Source organism: Notothenia rossii (genome assembly GCF_949606895.1).
Source record: "Notothenia rossii genome assembly, chromosome: 8".
Taxonomy (NCBI): domain Eukaryota; kingdom Metazoa; phylum Chordata; class Actinopteri; order Perciformes; family Nototheniidae; genus Notothenia; species Notothenia rossii.
In genome coordinates, this window is record NC_136906.1 from 25,543,217 (window position 1) to 25,561,635 (window position 18,419).

At 41.0% G+C, this 18,419-nt stretch overlaps 1 protein-coding gene across 2 annotated transcripts; it reads right to left on the reverse strand.

Moving 5' to 3' along the window:
- Nucleotides 1-1,422: 1,422 nt before the first annotated feature.
- On the reverse strand, nt 1,423-13,864 carry eif3d (eukaryotic translation initiation factor 3, subunit D). Of its 2 annotated transcripts, none has more exons than XM_079641754.1 (16): nt 13,709-13,864; nt 12,549-12,674; nt 12,418-12,463; nt 12,163-12,299; nt 11,973-12,058; nt 11,815-11,887; nt 11,049-11,164; nt 10,529-10,661; nt 10,292-10,439; nt 9,632-9,762; nt 8,376-8,461; nt 6,880-7,009; nt 2,685-2,827; nt 2,070-2,262; nt 1,875-1,968; nt 1,423-1,531 (listed from the first exon to the last, which is right to left on the reverse strand). In XM_079641754.1, the coding sequence occupies exons 2-16, from the start codon at nt 12,669-12,671 to the stop codon at nt 1,518-1,520; spliced, it is 1,653 nt and encodes a 550-aa protein (XP_079497880.1). In that variant the 5' UTR covers nt 12,672-12,674; nt 13,709-13,864; the 3' UTR covers nt 1,423-1,517. The 2 variants fall into 2 exon arrangements, with proteins under 2 accessions (XP_079497880.1, XP_079497881.1); XM_079641755.1 differs by having other exon boundaries at nt 12,549-12,700; nt 13,709-13,846.
- Nucleotides 13,865-18,419: the final 4,555 nt, after the last annotated feature.

The window sequence follows — 18,419 nt, forward strand, 5'->3', positions numbered from 1 at the left end:
AACTAAAATCACAGCCCATTCATTTGGTCTTTCTTTCATGCTGTGCAAAGAAAAAGCAACTTCTTAATCCAGATATCTCACCATGACTCATGTTTGACGCATGCATGCATTCATGTGCACGGTTGTGGCATGACCACCAAAACAGAAAGATATGGAAACAAGATGTGTGCAAATGTATTTAGTATCCTATTATCCATGTGAACATGATTTAAGTGGGGGGGACCTAACCTCCTCTCGGGGGTCCAGGGGCATGCTCCTCCGGGAAGATTTCTTTTTAAATATTGAAGTCAAAAGCATCAATCTGGTGCACTTTGAGAGCGACATGAGGAGATCTATGGATACATCTTTCAACATCCATATGAAACAGAACTGTAAGCAGACTTTCCTTTTTGGATATTTTACCAAATCACTCACCTTTCAAACTCTATTCTTGTTATTTAACAACTTTTTTTTGTTACTGTCATAGTATTTTATACCTGTTAATAATTTAGTCTCTAATGTCTCATTAATAACTATGATCATATCAAGGTGTGCCTTAACCTCACTGAGCTGAGGTTATTTGAGCCTCTCAGGAGAGAGCTCTCTTCCACCTGGTTGTAGAAAAGCTCTTTAAATTCGTTAGCATAGCTAGCTAACCAGATGCTAATAACAACAGATCGCCACTGTGCTTACAACTAAAGACACAGCCTCGCAAACACTGCGGCATGTGTACGGCTCCTTATGGGTACTGCAATATTTGAAGGGCCGAAGCGGCTCTCCGTTACTCCTTTCAAACGAGACATAACCACGTGAAGACCTATGGTGAAGACACGTGTTGTGTTCAATGAACCTGTCCTTGGCCAGGAAAAACAGGCACTCGCTTGTTTAATTATTTTGCGATCTAGATTTCTTCTTCTTCTTTGAAGTGAGAAGTTGTCCGTCCGTCCGTCAGTCAGTCGGACGGACTGACTGACCCCCCCCCCCCCCAAAAAAGAAAACTCTTCGGTTCTCCACGAATTACACAAGTCACCCAAATCAGCGTTAAAAAAGCGGGAGGCGCCGAAAAGCGACTAATTTGCATCACTGAAATATGATATTTGGCCTCAAATCATCTGAGGCCTGGTGCCCCCCAGGTTGGGGACCACCGCTCTAGGAGATTCAGGTGATAAGTTGGGCAGGCTTTACCTTGGACTGTTATTGGCTAATTGTCAAACAACCCAAAAAGTAATTGTAACATCACAGTTACCAAAGATCTGGACTTTCCGAATCTCTTTAACACAGAGGGGAAACGTATTTATGTGTAAAAGACATGACAAAGTGGATTTTGCCTCATGGGTGATCTTTAAATAACATTGACAGTAGTTGTTGATATGCATCACGATAATGCTTCATAACCCCTTCTTGGACATTTGTACTGGAAAAATAAATCACTAAGAAACAAAGTGTCGGCCAATTTGTCTTTATTGAATGTCAAAGGTTAAATTGTGTTTGTGTATGATGTTGAATTGCTTCTGTCACTGTGTAGACGACACCACACTTCAGACCTCTTCATCTAGAATAAGAGAAAATAAAACAGTTTAATATCATTAAACAAAACATACCAGCTATTGTACTAAAACAGGTTTATTTTAGTCCAAGTAGATTTTATAGATACAAAAAAGATATGGCTAGGGCCAGATTAATGAATTAAATAAAAATGTTCCCTTCTACACAATCTAAATAATAGGTTTATAACCGAAGGATGGAACAATTTTAACAACTACATTGGGTTACATTTTTCAAATACATTTAGCATTTGACTTCAGAATTACAATCCATCAGCCTGCTGCAGCTCAAACTGTAAAATAAACTACTTAACATGAGACATTAATGAAGCAATAGCAACTAAATCTCACCTTCTTCCTCCTCATCCTCTTCATCTTCCTCCTCCTCCTCCTCCTCATCAGAGCTGAAGGTTCCGTCCGGCAGGCTGTACACCCGAATCACTTGCTGTTAACAGAAGAAAAACAGAATATCGACCCATTAGCTCAACAGTTCACGATCATTTTAAAAACCAGGATGTTTTTATGAATCTTTGAGATGTAGCTCACCTTGTTGGGGTCCTTGAGGATGAGGTACTTGCCCTCGTCAAGCTTGCGGCAGATATCGATGACGCAGCGCAGGATACCCCAGGCGTTCTCCATGCTCAGATTAATCTGGCTGGCAAACTCGTTGGGCTTGAACTGCTGCGTTCCCAGCACCACGTGACGGGCCGAGTCCTTAGCGTGGTACCGAGACACGTACCTGAAGGACAGAGAGGGAAGCAGTCAGTGCACGCTCTCACACACTATGGTCTGCTGAAGCTTGGGCTTATTGTCTCTATATAATTAACTGAATCCTATTTTAAGACATTAGTTTGTATCATAGACGCAAAGCACAGGTATAGTGGTTTGTTTCAGGCAGTGTTTTTCTGATTTAATAAGAATAAAACATACAAATAAATGATGCTCTTCATTTATTTGCTAAATGTGTTTCTGTTGCACTATGTCACATTGCTTTCATCCGCACTCCGACCTTTCCTACTCAGCTTAGCGCAATAAAAACATTTTTGATAGTTCAAGATTAGAACATTTTTGTATGTGCAGTGTTCATAAGAGACAAGAGGAAGGATATGCATAAAGACTCCTCCAAATATTCAGTATGATAGAATGGTGTGTGTTCCTCACCCCAGTTTGAGGTACTCGGACCCGGCCAGCATGGCGCAGCAGGTCCAGCGGGCCAGCTTATAGCTGTTGTTCTTCAGCTCAGTGGCCAGCACGGCTCCCCTCTGAGAGTCCAGCTTCTGACGCCAGTCCACCCCGTTACAGCTCTGAGGACGAGACGGAGCAGATACATCAGCAACAATTCAACTTACATTAATGCTTGATACTCTTGCTTCAAAGGATGAGTCAGGATTTGATTTCTTAACACAAGTTTTGGAAGTATTTTTATTATAACAGGGTATATGCAGGAATCCTGAGGTCAAATTTAATACCTTTTAAGAACCTTTCCATACATTTTAAGACCTCATCGCAACTTTGAGTTCTAACCGGTTACATTGGCAACACACTTTACCTCACATTTACTATATTGATTGTAAGATAGCACAACTAAACAGAGTGCAGACAGACTACTGAAGCCTCCTCTCCACATGAACTTCAACCTCTCTGTGAAGGTCAGGTTTAATGCAGTACGCTGCTTTGTTGCTTCTGTAGACTCTGTGCTCTTTCATTCCAGTAAAACTCCTCAGAACCCAGTATTTGACCAATAAACAAAACAATTGACAAAACTTTGAACTATGAAATATATTAAACTTTGGTGAGCTTCAGCGGGGTAATGCCATATAGGAGCTCCCTCACAAATACCCAGGGGTTAAATTGGGCTGGGGCTGTCCGGGGCTAAGCCCTGGCACATATGACAAATGTGTGAGGGTGATTACGTCAGAGCATCGTCCTATGTTTATAAAAAACTATATATATATGTTAAGACTTTTCTCGTTCTTAATATAGACTATATTTAGGGTCTATATGTGTTGACTTTACTTTAAAATAGCAGATCTCTGTGATCGGATATAGTTTGGCTTAGACCCCGGCCCCACGAGGACGCATACGGTAAAACGCATACGCAAACGCAAAAAAGTCTTCCGTTCACACGCATTCGATTCATTAATGTTTCCGTTCACACTAGACCGCTGGAAATCCTGGAAACGCTATAGTACATATGCCAGGCCTGTAAGTGGCGCTGCTGCCGCCACAAAATACACCAAAAGCAGCGAAGAAGACCCCGGAGCATGGTTGCCCTTCTGTTTATTCTCCGCGGTGGACGGCGTGTTCTCCTGCTGTATATCTCTCAGGTAGTCCACCAGCAGATGAAAAACACCCACCTCTCCGCCTCTTCCAAGGATCGAGGGGACCGTGCGGCAGTTTCCGTTAAAAAAAATGTTCCGCCGGTCAACATGTCCGTTAAAGTTTAAATCTTCCGTACAAAATTAGAAAAGTGCCAATCAGAGGTCTTCCTTGTTATTTATTGAGCTTTAAAACAAATTCATAACGACTCTGTTCTCTGTAATAATATTTAATAAACGGTGCCTGCCTCTCTTTTCCTCCCCCTCTTCTGACAGCCCAGCAGCAGGAGGAGACGGGGGGAGAGGGAGGCGGGCTATTTCATCGTTATCAGAAAATGATCATATAGGGCTTACACACGGAGCCGTTGGACCACCAGAGCGCTGCGTATGCCGGTCTACCCACCTTGGGACCCCCCCCCCCCAACAGAGCGGAGCAAGGCAACGAAACTTAAAATAAGAAGCAGCATTTTACGGCGCGCTATGCATGGGGCCGCCTTGAGGGGGTTTCCCGACATGTCGTTTCAGTAAATTAAAGGGTGTTTCATGTTGTTGTTGCTGTGGGACTTCTTAACACTAGAACCGCCAACGGGTACATTTTACCCGCAGCTGTTTTTTTATTGTATGCAACTTTTTTTCAATAAAATATTAACGTCTCCCAGTCCGTGACTTTTCCTGAAAGTGTGTTATGTAACACCCTGTGTTGTTAAAAATTGTCAATATGAAGTCAGATTGAAAGAAATCGCCAAAAAATTGCTATTTATACCTATTTCCGCCAGCGGGTAATATTTACCTCATAGAAATGCAGCACTCCTCGCGCTATTCATTTCGCGCGTAAACATAAACATGACGTGTTGCTATAGCAACGCCTTTTGTCTACTGCTGTAGAGAGAGAGATTGAGAGATAGATAGATAGATAAATATATTGATAGAGAGATAGAGAGATAGATAGATATATAGATTAATAGATAGATAGATAGATAGATAGATAGATAGAGAGAGCCGGTTATATTTCCAAAATGGACAAAAGAAAGAGACTCATGAACGTAGAGGAGGCACTAGCGTTGCTAAACCGTCTGAGCGAAGCAGAGTCTGATGGTGGGGAAGTATCAGGACTGAGTGATGTGTCCTGGGTTTGTTCTGCCTCTGATGGGTCATCTGACAGCGATCCTGAGCCTCCGCGGAACGTGAGGCCGTCCCATTCTGATCCCCTGCTTGCAGATGGGCCTACTGCACCAGCCCATGCAGAAGGTATGATGATTCTTGTTTTTTATTTCCTACTTTTCTACAAATCGTAGGCTATAAGATATCAAGGCATATAGATAATGCCTTTTCTTTTTACAAATTATCTTTTCATTGCCTTTTCGAGGATGTAATATTATCAAATAGACATTTATGAAATATACTTTAATCTAAAGTAGTGTTTTCCACTCTCCTATTTAGTGTGTGCCACTGAGCCGTCACCAGCCCAAGAGATCGGGAAAGATGGCACAGTGTGGACGGTCATGGAGCCTTGCGGAGGCGCAGGGAGACGGCAGATACAGAACATCCTCACGGAGTCTGCTGGCCCCACACCACACGCACATAACAACATTACTGACAAACTCACAGCATTTATGTGTCTGTGTGATAATGTAATGTTGGAGGAAATCCGTGATTGCACAATTGCTGAAGCACGGAGAGACAGAGCCACCTGGGATGTCTCTATTATGGAGCTGAAGGCCTTTATTGCGCTTGCGGACCTACCCTTCAGCGGTGCTGGTGCAGAAGAGCGCAGGAGAATGACCTGCATGGTGAAGGCGCACTGCATGCAGAATAAAACGTTCTGCAAATGTGTCAAGTGTGGGGATGCTGTGTGGCAAATGCACAGCCAAGGTGCTCAGTGTTTGCAACAATTGTGTTTGAGTGTTTGTGAAGCGTTGTGATCGATGTTTTCGTTCTTATTGTTCTTCTTCTCTGATGTTTTTTGTTATTTGTATACGTTCTGTGTTATCTACTGTTCAATTATATAACAAATACATTATTATATTAATTTATATTATTGTCATGTTGTTTTTTTATGAGTAGAAGGCTATCAGAAGATATGAAGCATTTTTACCTTTAAGAAACACAAGCCTAAAATCAAGCGTTTATTAGCGAGTGGGTAATATTTCTACCATAGAATATGCAGCGATCCTCGCGCTGTTGATTTTGCGCGTAAACATAAACATGACGTGTTGCTATAGCAACGCCTTTTGTCTACTGCTGTTCCTATAGATAGAGAGAGAGATAGATAGACAGATAGATAGATAGATGGATAGATATATATATATATAGACATATAGATAGACAGATAGATAGTTATAGATAGATAGAGAGAGAGATAGAGATATATACCTAAACAAAACACAAGTCTAACACCAAGCATTTAAATCAGCATTGTAGCGATATTTTATACTTTATGCTATCTGTACAAACTATATCATATGAAAAGCTGAAAGTCCACAGATTATATTGGTATACATATCATCCCTGTGCGATCAAAACTCACTGTTCTGTATGGTACATTGTACCTTGGAAATCAATAGCAGGTCAACTTTACCCGTTGGCGGTTTTAGGTACAGCGACCTCTGGCGGTTCTAGTGTTAATACCTTGGAAAATGCAGTTTAATACTTTATAATAGCCTTAATTTTCTCTAAATTGATTTATCAACTTTTAATACTTTTTAAGACCCCGCAGACACCCTGTATAAATATAACAAAAATACTTCTTATTTCACTACAGAGCAGCTGGATTATTTCTTAATTTTCTTTTTACACAAGATTGTGGCAACCTTTTTTATTTGTTATAAGTATATCATAAGTCATTCCTCAGTAATTAAGTCCTCCAATTGTGATTGCACAAGAACCGCACTTACTGGCCTTTTGCTTACTAATTCATATGGTACTTGTTAGTTGTGAAATAAACTAAACCAAAAGTAGCTCATGACTTTGCAAAAGACTTAAATCATGTAGAGACAAAGAAATCCTCTGCTCCTGAAAGAACTCCTGCTGCCTCTTACCCTGGAGTCCCACTCGTTGAGGGTCTTGACGTTGAGGAAGGACACTTCTCCGTTGGCGCCGGTCATCACTCCGTCGTGCTCACAGCGGACGATCAGGTCGATATCTTCCCCGAGCTTCCAGTGACGGTACCTAAAGAACAAAAAAGGAAGCCGTCAGCCTAAGACAGGGGTCTGCAACCTTTTTGACCAAAAGAGCCATTTTGCTCCTTTTTCCAAAAAAGAAAATTGTCTGGAGCCGCAAAACATATTTCATAGCTTGATAGCTAATAAAGTTGTATTTATTGTTATATCAGACAAAAACTACAGTTTTTTTGCATTTATTAGGCTATTTATTACGTTAAATAAAACTGTTAACCTCCAATAAGAAACAAAGAACTCCTATAAGGAGAACTAAAAATAATACACAGGCCTACTTTAAAATAAATTAAACACAGCACTTGGGGAGTCCTCTGCACATTTGAAGGAAACAAATATATAATTAAAATGTGCCCACTTTGAAATAAATAAAACATATAGCTGCACCCTAAAAAGAGTTAAAGGTAGGGTAGGTAAGAATGGAGAAACCAGCTCGAGTGCGCTAGAATTAGAAAATACACTACCGGAAAAAAATCTGCCTCTTCCTTCAGACTTCCTTACAGAGCCCCTCCTCCAACACACACGAACGCGCACATGACCAATGAGGGCACGAGATACATTTGTGCACAGATGGAAGGCTGACAGGCAGGTAGGCCATCCAGTTATTTTAGCCGGGCCGGCTCAGATGATTGGTCGTGCTTTTCACAGCGCTACGGCTTCCAGAGATTAATTTGTGTATGTATTTATTTTCAAATCATTTATTCATTGCTATCGGGACGTTAAGAGCATTCCATGGAATATAACAAAAAGTGTTTTCTGAAATAAATGACATACCCCATTGAATTATGACTGAAGATTGTCAGCTGTCTTCCTCTCCCGTGTTGTTCCTCGATACGTAAAGGCTGCAGCACCGTTGAAAACTTCTCTCTACATATCAAACATACCGGTAAACCAGCATCGTTTGCTGTGAAAGCAGATAATTCAGTCCGCACAGAATTAAATCCTGTGTTCCTCCGGTACTGTTCTTTGATTTATCCATAGTTCGCTCAGAGCCGGGGGTCAGGTTATTCACCCGCATTAAAAGGCGCTGGCGCGGGACGTTAGCAGGACGTGACGCATATTTTAGTTGATCTAATTAAAACCGTTTTGTTTTTTATTTATGTGTCACAGTATCACCTCAAAATACAAGATAAGAAACATTTTCAACCATGCAACAAAATATAAATAGTCCCACAAATATTTGTATTTTATTTCCTTCTTATTTTTGTCTAAGCTCAAGGGAGCCAGACCAGAGGGCTTAAAGGGCCGCATGCGGCTCGAGGGCCGCGGGTTGCCGACCCCTGGCCTAAGAAGAAGCCGTTATTACGTCCAATGACGTGTACATAGTGTACGTAAACCGTTTATTTATCTTGCGTTCATACCTGTAGGCAACAGAGGCCACCTCACTCTTGTCCGTATCCTCCTCCACGAACGGGTTGGGGTTAGGAAACTTGTGCCTCTCTCCACCCTGGAGAAATGAAAACAGAATCCAGTTTATTTATGTCTTTTTAAGGGATACAACTCCAAAACAATACATCTGAAGTACTTTTTAAATATGAACAAAGGCAGGTTTATTCTGACCAAATGCTTATTATACTTATAACCCCTAACCTTTTTACATAACTTAATTTCTACAATTTTAACTACTAAATTAAATGAAACAAACAAAAACAAGTTTAAGTATATTAGCCCAAAGGCCCAATAAATGGTAGTGTTCGAACCTCAGTTTGATGTTGTAATCCTCATTTTTATAAATGCATTACACATTTTCACTTTCCCTTTATAACTACCGTAATTTTCGGACTATAAAGGCGCACCTGAATATAAGCCGCAGCAGCTAAATTGAATGATGTGTACATATATAAGCCGCACTGGACTATAAGCCGCAGGTGTTTTAATGTTTAATTACCATATGTAAGGGTTCGTGCACAGAGGGGATTGTCGGGAAAGAGATGGCTGTTTGAGGAAGCTCCCATTTATTAACATTTCAACAAACAAGTTGCATATTTGCATAACGTATTCAAGTGTTACCATTTAGTGGAATAGTAGCTACAGAACATGTACTGTGCTGTGTAAACTGTACTGTATCACATAGCGTTTCAGACACACAAACTTTTCAACTTTCAAACTTAAAAACGGTGCGCTCCCAGCGCACGTACCGGCAGTGATCTACAGCAGCGGTTTTCAACCAGTGGTACGGGGACAAACTGTCTCGCTCTCGTAATGTCTGTCTGTCTTGCTCTCGTTCTGTCTCTCGTACCACTCTCGGTTCCACTTTTACTTTTGCGCGCTACCTGTCTCACTCTTTTCCGACCTCCAGCTTTTCCTGCTGGAACCCGCCGCTTAAAGGTGGGGGTCCGCGGACCGGCCATAGAGCCCATAGAGTTAAAGGTGGTGGACTGTAACCTGTAAAATCCATAGATTTAGGAGGTCCCCTAGTCGCCGTTAGCTGTAAAAATCCATAGATTAGCCGCACCGTTATATAAGCCGCAGCGTCGAAAAATGGGAAAAAAGGCGCGGCTTATAGTCCGAAAATTACGGTATATGGAAACCTCTCACTGCAGACAGAAAGATTTGACAAGCTTAGCACAGAGACTCTGGTAATGGTGAGGGCTTTACATTGTGAACTTGTTCTCACCATGCGTAAACACTGCTGGCTGAAGTTGTGGTTGATGTACGTGGCCTCCATGGCCAGGTTACGAGGAGAGTTGAAGGAGTTTCCCTCGTCCTGCGGCGGCTCATTGGCCGTCTCACTCACGGTGAGCAGATCTGAGAGCAGCGGTTACAGGCAGGTTAAAATACAGTACAGAAAGAAGTATTTAGATCCTTCGCCTCATTAAAAGTACCAATACAAAACGGTAAAATTACTCTACTACAAGTAAAACTCCGGCAAGACATTTGGTCTTTAAAGTATGCAAGTATTATTAGCAAACGTATTAAAATTATGAAAAAGGTAACATTTGTTGTGCATAAAAGTGTAGTTTTAGTACTTTAAGTGAACGTAATGATTGTGGAGTAAAAGCTTCCTGTGTGTTTCATCATGTTATTTGAACCCCTTATTTGTTAGAATTAAACTGTTGATGTATTTTCAGAAGAAACTGCCCCATGCTCAGCTTTGTGGCCATACAACTCACAGCTGATCTAAACAGCCTTTTAAAGTATTCTTAAGTTCATCTGGACTAGGTTATCTTTACTGGACAGTAAGGAGAAGAAAAACTGTCATCTGGAAAGTAACCAAATCTGTCAAGTGTAAATTGAGATATCTTTGTGAAACCCCCGGTGTCAGTAGATCTCTCACCAAAGTCAGAGTTGTCTCTCTTGTCAAAGAACAGCTTGTTGCCCACTCTCTGCACGATGATGTCCCAGGAGTTGACAGAGCGTGTGCAGCACATCAAGGTCGCCAAGATGGCGTCGGTGGCAAACACATTACCCTGAGTCTTAGCCAGCTAGAAGCAGAACAGGAAAATGTATGTTGACGTAAAAGAAAAGCACTGTTTGTTTACTGTATCAGCTGATAATGGCAAAATGTGCGCACCTTGCGGATGACGGGATCATCAGTGGTGGTGACGGTGTGGAAGATCCTCTTGATGCTTTTCAGCTGCTTCTCATTGCGGGTGGTGATCCGGTCAAAAGCCTTATCGTAGTGCTCCAAAGCCCCGCAGCACTCACTGCAAAAAATAAATCAAAAATGGTGTGTCTGTCATATCACCTAAAAAAAGATTTTTAAATCTTTAAACAAAATCCTACATTTAAATAAATGGATTCACCAGATTAGGTTATTTTTTCCGTAAAACATTTTGTAATGCCAGCAGACTGACAATCTTAGGGCAAAAAATGGTGCGGCAATCCTGTAAATAACCCTCTGTGTGCAGCAATTGGAAGAGCCAACAGTTTTTGACCAGAGGGAAATGTATGTTTTTTGAAAAGCTTATCACAACAGAAGTCAGAACAATCTTACCACTGGAATTCTACAAATTGTAAAATACTCCACCCAATTTTAATCTGCAAAAATGTTTTGTTGAAATAGAATCAAAAGTGCAAAAAAGTAGACTTACATGTCCTCAGGGTCAGCCACCTCGTTGTATCTCATTTTCATCAGTCGGGGGAAGTCCATCTCCTCCTTCACCTCCCAGTCGCTCCTCACCTCCACAGAGGAGTCTCGGGGCTTCAGCTGGGCCTCAAAGTGTATGTGTACAGAGGAGGAAGAAACAAAGAGGGGGGGAAAGGTGGTATGGAAGGATAGAAGGGTTGAATGGGGGGGAAAGGTGGTATGGAAGGATAGAAGGGTTGAATGGGGGGGGAAAGGTGATATGGAAGGATAGAAGGGTTGAATGGGGGGGAAAGGTGGTATGGAAGGATAGAAGGGTTGAATGGGGGGGGGGGAGGTGGTATGGAAGGATAGAAGGGTTGAATGGGGGGGAAGGTGGTATGGAAGGATAGAAGGGTTGAATTGGGGGGAAGGTGGTATGGAAGGATAGAAGGGTTGAATGGGGGGGAAGGTGGTATGGAAGGATAGAAGGGTTGAATGGGGGGGAAGGTGGTATGGAAGGATAGAAGGGTTGAATGGGGGGGAAGGTGGTATGGGAAGAACAAATGTTAACACCCATGTTGACAAAGCCCTACACAGAAGGATCAATAGGCGTTCCCTCCTCAAAATGTATCAAAGAAATGAAGTAAATGTTCTGCCATCAACAATTTGACACCAAAAAGAACGATTCACACTATTAAAATAAAGGCTGATAAATGATCAAACGACAAATCGACCAATGAGTAGCGCTCGCAGCTCTAATGCAGTAACAAATTGGAATAACCGATCGAAACCTGGGATTTCTGGTCCCACTTCTGACGGACACCAAACTGCTTCTGGAACTTCTTCTGCAGGCGCATACGATCCCTGCAATAAAAACAAATGGGAGGTTAACACCATAATGGGATCATTCTTCTAACAATAACATCAGCTAACGTTGTACATTTCTCACCTCTCCTTTTGCTTGGCACTCTTGGGGAGTGTTTGCATGTTGAACTGAGTCATGTTCCTGCGATCTTTCTCCCTGCGCATATTCCTCTGTTGACACAAAAAGACCTGTTATGGGCCGGTTCAAATATAATACACAACCCTTACATTTTAATACATGAGGCAACATTCAATGTTTCTGCGGTCTGTCTTACCTGAGCAAACCTCATGCGGTTCCTCTGGTAGGCGGTCTTCTGCGTCTTGGCCGTGTCCACCAGCTGGAAGCTCGTCTCGTCCTCCTCGTGAAAGTAGGCGTACTGACTACCGCCTCCAAACTGAGAGGAATATTTATCTGAAGAAAATATATACACATGAGAAATCAACTTTGGTTTTTCCTAACATCTGAAGTGAAAGACACTTTATTGAAAGTTAGGTGGAGGTACATTTGACAGGACAGCAGTTTTACTCACTTGTGTATCTCTTGTCTTGATAAGTGGCTCCAGTCCAGTCAGCAACCTGACCGGGAGAAATGCATTGTGAGGAAACTGAAAACAACCTGCTTCTTAGAGTGAAACACTTTCTTTTATGTGAAAAAACTAACCTTTCCGAGACGGTCTCCTTTGCTGAAAGGCTGGTAGGGCATGTCTTTAAATTTATCTGGGACCGCACAGGGACCCCATCCGGACGGATTGTCCTGGATCACGGGGGCGTTGAACTTCGCCATGACCTGAAGTCGGAGTGGAGAAGACATTTCTGTGAACCATAGTTTCATTAAATGATTGCCAGATACATAAATACATTACATAGCATCAAAGTGTTAACGAGCACAGGGTCTCAGGAAATGAGCAGCACAGGTTTCTCCAGCAATGCACTAAAACACATAGGAACTGATCAGCTTGCGCAGTGGGCTAGTCCTCATTGACCCATCATCACCAACATGGTGGTACTGTTAGACAGGAAACTTATATTTATCAAACGGGCACCTTAAGCTTCAACAGTTTCCTCTATAGGTAATGGTGCTGATTACGTTGAAATCATTATTTAGTCATTGTTAATATAATCTATTGTGTTTATCACATTTTACCTATAGCTAAAAGTGGCACCAATGACAAAACCATAAGATATTACACCAAAATAAAAAAGATAATGGCATTTAGAGCATAAATAGAATGTTTATTGTTCGATAACATTTACATTTTTTGCGTTTATCAGTATGAAGGTTTTTCTAATAATATCGTAGAGGCCCTAATGTATATATTGGAGACAAATACAAGCATATCGACCGTGTACTTAAGTACAGTAACCGTTTTAGTGTACCTCATTACTTCCACCATTTTTATTTTGTACATTTGTAGCAGCATCTTTTATCGATCAGCTGACATCTGGCAACGTTAGCTAACATTATCTTAGCATTAGCTTCACTTGAAGCGTAACATTGGTAACAAATAACATGGTATATATATTGGCTATGAAACATTTCGATTGAAGGACGAGGCACATTTTAGGGAAATAACTAATTTATTTATCAAAGAATGAAACCCAAACTTTCTTCTGATAAAGGTTCTTATTTTCCCTAACCCATGATTCGGTGAGCTAACGGAGCTACATGCTAGTCATATCGCCAGGTGGCCGCTAACTATGCTAAGCTAAGGGTGTGTTCAGGCCCTAAACAAATAAAAAGTGACAGCAAGGGTTTATCTTAAAACACGACTGAAAACGTTCGTTTCTAAACTGTGTGATGATGTTTTACTGTAATCATACCGTTAATGATGTTACACCCAATCGGACTTTTAATCCAGCCGGTCCTCAAACGGTGTAAATGCCCGACGGAGCGCCGGTGTGAAAGGAAGTGGTAAATTGCCGTAAAGCAGAAACTGGCTGCTACTTCCTGTGGTGTTACGAGTGCAGCAGCCTGATTATAATGATATTATACGTTGACAAAACTTTAACACATTGGTGTAAAAAATTACCCTGAATTCAAAAGACTGAAAGACATGTTGATATACTGTCTCTCACTGCTACAACAAGGGAAACAAACCTGTAGCAAATTGACTTTTATAAATGTACTCACCAGTTATTTTTACAAATCATTATCTATTTTGTATATATATCCCTACAAGAAACATGTCTTTAAATTATTTGAAAATGAAGTTATTGTATTCCAGTATCTGTACATTTTCTGTTGTTGTGTATCTGACATTCTATACTATTTCATCCCTGGTTCAATTATTCATGAATGATATTACTTACTAATTTATTGTTATTAATATTATTATCATTATTTATAATTGTTTTATTATTAATAATATAAATATTATTATTCGGTTAAATTATTTGTATTGTCTTTCAGATGACACATCAATAAAAAAAATGTTGAATTGCAATTGAAATACTGCCCTCCGGTGGTCACAGTGCGCAACTACCGCTCTGTCTATAATGAATTTTATTTTTGACAGTTCACCGGATCATGTTAATTATATTGTAGTACCATAGTGTGACCGCTTGAGGCCAGCAAACCTGCATGATAAACAGAAAACTGTTATTATGTTATTAAAAATTATGTTTTTTTTGTTCTGAGGAAAAAGTCAGAATTCTGACTTTAAAGTCAGAATTGTTTTTCTCCCAAAAAAATAATAATCATGTGGCCCTAATCCTCTTCCGTAGTTATGCTTTAAATAACAATTGAAATAATTATTCTAATATTGGTTCTAGACGTTATTATTTAAATAAATGATGCTTGTATTATAACCGTTATTCGTTATTTTTGATGTACTATTGCAGTTTCTAGTATGACTACAGGAGGGTGCTGAACACTCAATGCAGTACTATTTCGCTGCCGGTGAATGCTTTCAAAATAAAATCAAACAAAAAAGAGCTGTTAGTAAGAAAAAGGATAAAAAACAAGAATAAGTGTAAAAGTGAAAAGCTGTTAAAAGTAACATCAAATAATAATAAGAAAGAATAACATAATACCAACAGTGAAGCAAGATTATTTTATATTATAAAATTATTATATTTGTTGCATATTTATGATAATATTCATTTTTTAAATTTGTTTGTTAACTTGTTTTCCTTTCATAGTTGTAGTTTAATACCCTAAGTATCTCAGCATGGGTTGGAGAAGGTGGGACATCAGTCCAAACATGTTTTAGGGTAAATTGTCAATGTTTTTGACAACTTTTAGAAATAAACTTTGCTCAAGACGCTGCAAAGGAAATCACATGTCTCAATTATGTTCTAAATATTAGATATACATACAGATTATCCGTATTGTGTGTGTGTGTGTGTGTGTGTGTGTGTGTGTGTGTGTGTGTGTGTGTGTGTGTGTGTGTGTGTGTGTGTGTGTGTGTGTGTGTGTGTGTGTGTGTGTGTGTGTGTGTGTGTGTGTGTGTGTGTGTGTGTGTGTGTGTGTGTGTGTGTGTGTGTGTGTGTGTGTGTGATTGATTTACGTACGGTGCAGATCCACTGCAGGGAACTGGTTGTCTGATGATGAATGATTCTGCCATCTTTGCACATCTGGTCTTATTCAACATTTGCAATTATCTCTTCTCTTAAACCCTAACAAACCACTGACCTTAACTGACAGCTAAAATTATCTTTGTATTCCATTTTTTAAATTAGCTTTGTTGCATCATTACCTCGCAGCTGTATTGTGACTCATATCAAACACACCCACATGTCGTCCTTCAGGGATCTTTGGTGCAAACTGCAGATGGTATTCGCAGCGTGTGCAGAACCTGCTTCATTATATCTTGATGACTCATCATTTCTGGATTTTGTACATCGTCACATTTACAGATCGACAGTAAGAGGATTAAACAGGTTAAACACTTTGGAAAATTCCAACACCTGCACAAATAATACAATTCTATTCAGCCTTAACTGTACTTTGGGTTTACCGCCTGGCTGATTGGAACATTCACTAGCAGGAACCACGCCACAACAGTGTGATGTTTGTTTGTACGTTTATTGAAGTAACATGTGAATGATATGAGGGGGGTGAAGGGATGATCTGGGAGGACGAGCTGTGGTCCGTGCAGTGGGAGACTCAGAGTGGGGGTTCCGCCTCCGGCATGATCTGCGTGGGATGATTACGGGCCCCCCAGGCGATACCTGGAATTAAGGTGTTAGTATACGCAGTATATAAACATGCACCGTTTAAATATGAATGGTGACGGGCAGAGGATGTTGGGATGAAGGGATGAGGGATGTAGGGATGAGGGATGGAGGGATGTAGGGATGGAGGGATGTAGGGATGAGGGATGAGGGATGGAGGGATGTAGGGATGGAGGGATGTAGGGATGAGGGATGAAGGGATGTAGGGATGAGGGATGGAGGGATGTAGGGATGAGGGATGTGGGGATGAGGGATGTAGGGATGTTGAGGGGAGGGAGGGAAGAAGCGATGGATGGATGTATCGCTCGGTGTGAGTCGGAAGGGGAACTGTATGGGTAGAAAGGGAGAGGGAGGGTGGGTTGAAAGGATGAAGACGAGCAGTGGCCGGAAGTTTTGCCGGATATAAATAGGGGTGGCCGTGGTTCGAGGTGGAGTTTTAGGCGTGGCCATGCTCCTGAACCTATGTTAACATTTTAACCTAATTTACTTTTTTTCCATAATAAAGGCAACCTGCTATAATATAGGCCTATATCGAATTAGTGTTATAGTCATTATTTGACTTGTTTAAGTGATTGGCTAAAGGTAAAAGTCCTGTGTGCAAACACAAAACTTGCTTTTAGTTTTTAGTTCTAGAGATGTCCCGCGGCCAGTGGTGTAGTGGGTGTTGGAAGCGGGGGTACGCCACATCCCCACTTATTTGGAGCATGATCTTTTTTTTAATAGTCTAATAAATATAAAATCATTGCCAGTATTATCAGTTGCAAGTGTGTATTTGTTGTAATAATGACAAAAACATAATACATTTCACAGTAATTATAATAAAAAATAAAAACGATTTCCTTAACAAATTATGATTCACGCTCGTGACCCCGAGGCGAGCTGGGGGTGTGTCAGCTCGCTCGCAGCCCGCCGATTTTGGGGCAGCTCTTTCCCTCAAGAACGCTAACGAAAAAGCTCTATAATGACAGGCAAACATTTTTTACTTGACTTCTTTTCTAAAAAGAATATAATTCACAAGAAGAAAGAGGCTAGCAGCACCGAAGCTACAAGTGAAGCTGCTACTAGACTAGTACTACATCATCACAAGAGCCGCCTAAAGACGGGGATAATGCTAGCACTAACGTTAACGTTGGCTGCGCTAGCAACGTTCCCCTGGCTAGCTCAAGCTCACCTTTCCCAGAGGTATGGACGGAGGAGATGTGGCGGAGGAAACAAGAGGCATACCCGTTGATGGACTGCAAAGCTGGGACACTGGGCTGCAAAGTTTGTTCATCCATTTCGGATCTATCAGTCTTCAAAACGCAAGGTGTGTGTGTGTGTGTGTGTGTGTGTGTGTGTGTGTGTGTGTGTGTGTGTGTGTGTGTGTGTGTGTGTGTGTGTGTGTGTGTGTGTGTGTGTGTGAAAAGCAGCTCGCTGTCTGCTTATTTGCAATGTAGGCTAGGCCTAATCAGAATAATTTCAAGTCCAGATTGAATGTTGTTTGAATAAGTAAGCTATATTTTACGTTTCGTTTATTTAATAAGTTAATTTCAGGACATCTTTGGGAATTTTGTTTGTTTGTTATGAGTTTTAAATATATTTTGAGAGAGAGAGAGAGAGAGAGAGAGAGAGAGAGAGAGAGAGAGAGCGAGCGAGCGAGAGAGAGGCAGCGCTGTCTGCTTAGTTGCAATACTGTAGCTTGTGCAATTTAGACCTATACATTGTTTATGTAACTTATGTGCCAGTGTGTCCATGGTTTTGAGTCTGTGTGTGTGTTGAGCGCAGCGCCGTCTGTTTTTTGCAGTACAGTAACTAAAGTAGGACTAAGCATACCAGTAGTTTCTGTGGACCTGTCTGCCCGTTTTGTGATTTTGCACACTTGTGTGGCATTGTTTGGGATGACCTAATTAAAATAGCGTCCCCCCAGTAAAAAAATCACCACTACACCACTGGTCCCGCCCCTTAGCCTATCACGTACAATTTGTTTGAATGCTAGCCAATAGAAGCGTGAGGGTAACATAGTGATGTCCCTATGTTACGGAAGTAAACAAAGGAGTCCAATGGAGGCATTTCAGGCAGGGTGAGGGAGAGAAACTCCCTCTGAAGGAAACTTTGGGATTTAGCCTTTGCAGACCCTTTACATTACATGCACAAAAACCTATACACACTACCGGACAGGGAAAACCCCAAAAGCATAATGGGGCCTCTTCAAAAGAGAAGCCAGTTAGCTAAGATTAGCATAACGATTGGAAACAGCTAGCATGGCTCTGTCCAAAGGTAAAAAAAACACTATAAGCAACAAAAGATTAAAACTGGAGCTGCACAATTATGAGAAAAACAAACAAATAAACACAATGCAGTTTGTGTGATGTACAAA

Excerpts from the sequence above, each read along its gene's own strand:
- eif3d (XM_079641755.1), bottom strand. The coding sequence starts at position 12,698 with ATGTCTTCTCCACTCCGACTTCAGGTCATGGCGAAGTTCAACGCCCCC. Across the intron at positions 10,440-10,528 it reads ATGATCCCGTCATCCGCAAG|CTGGCTAAGACTCAGGGTAA; the intron begins GTGCGCACATTT and ends TTCTGCTTCTAG. Across the intron at positions 8,462-9,631 it reads GCCAGCAGTGTTTACGCATG|GGTGGAGAGAGGCACAAGTT; the intron begins GTGAGAACAAGT and ends TCATTTCTCCAG.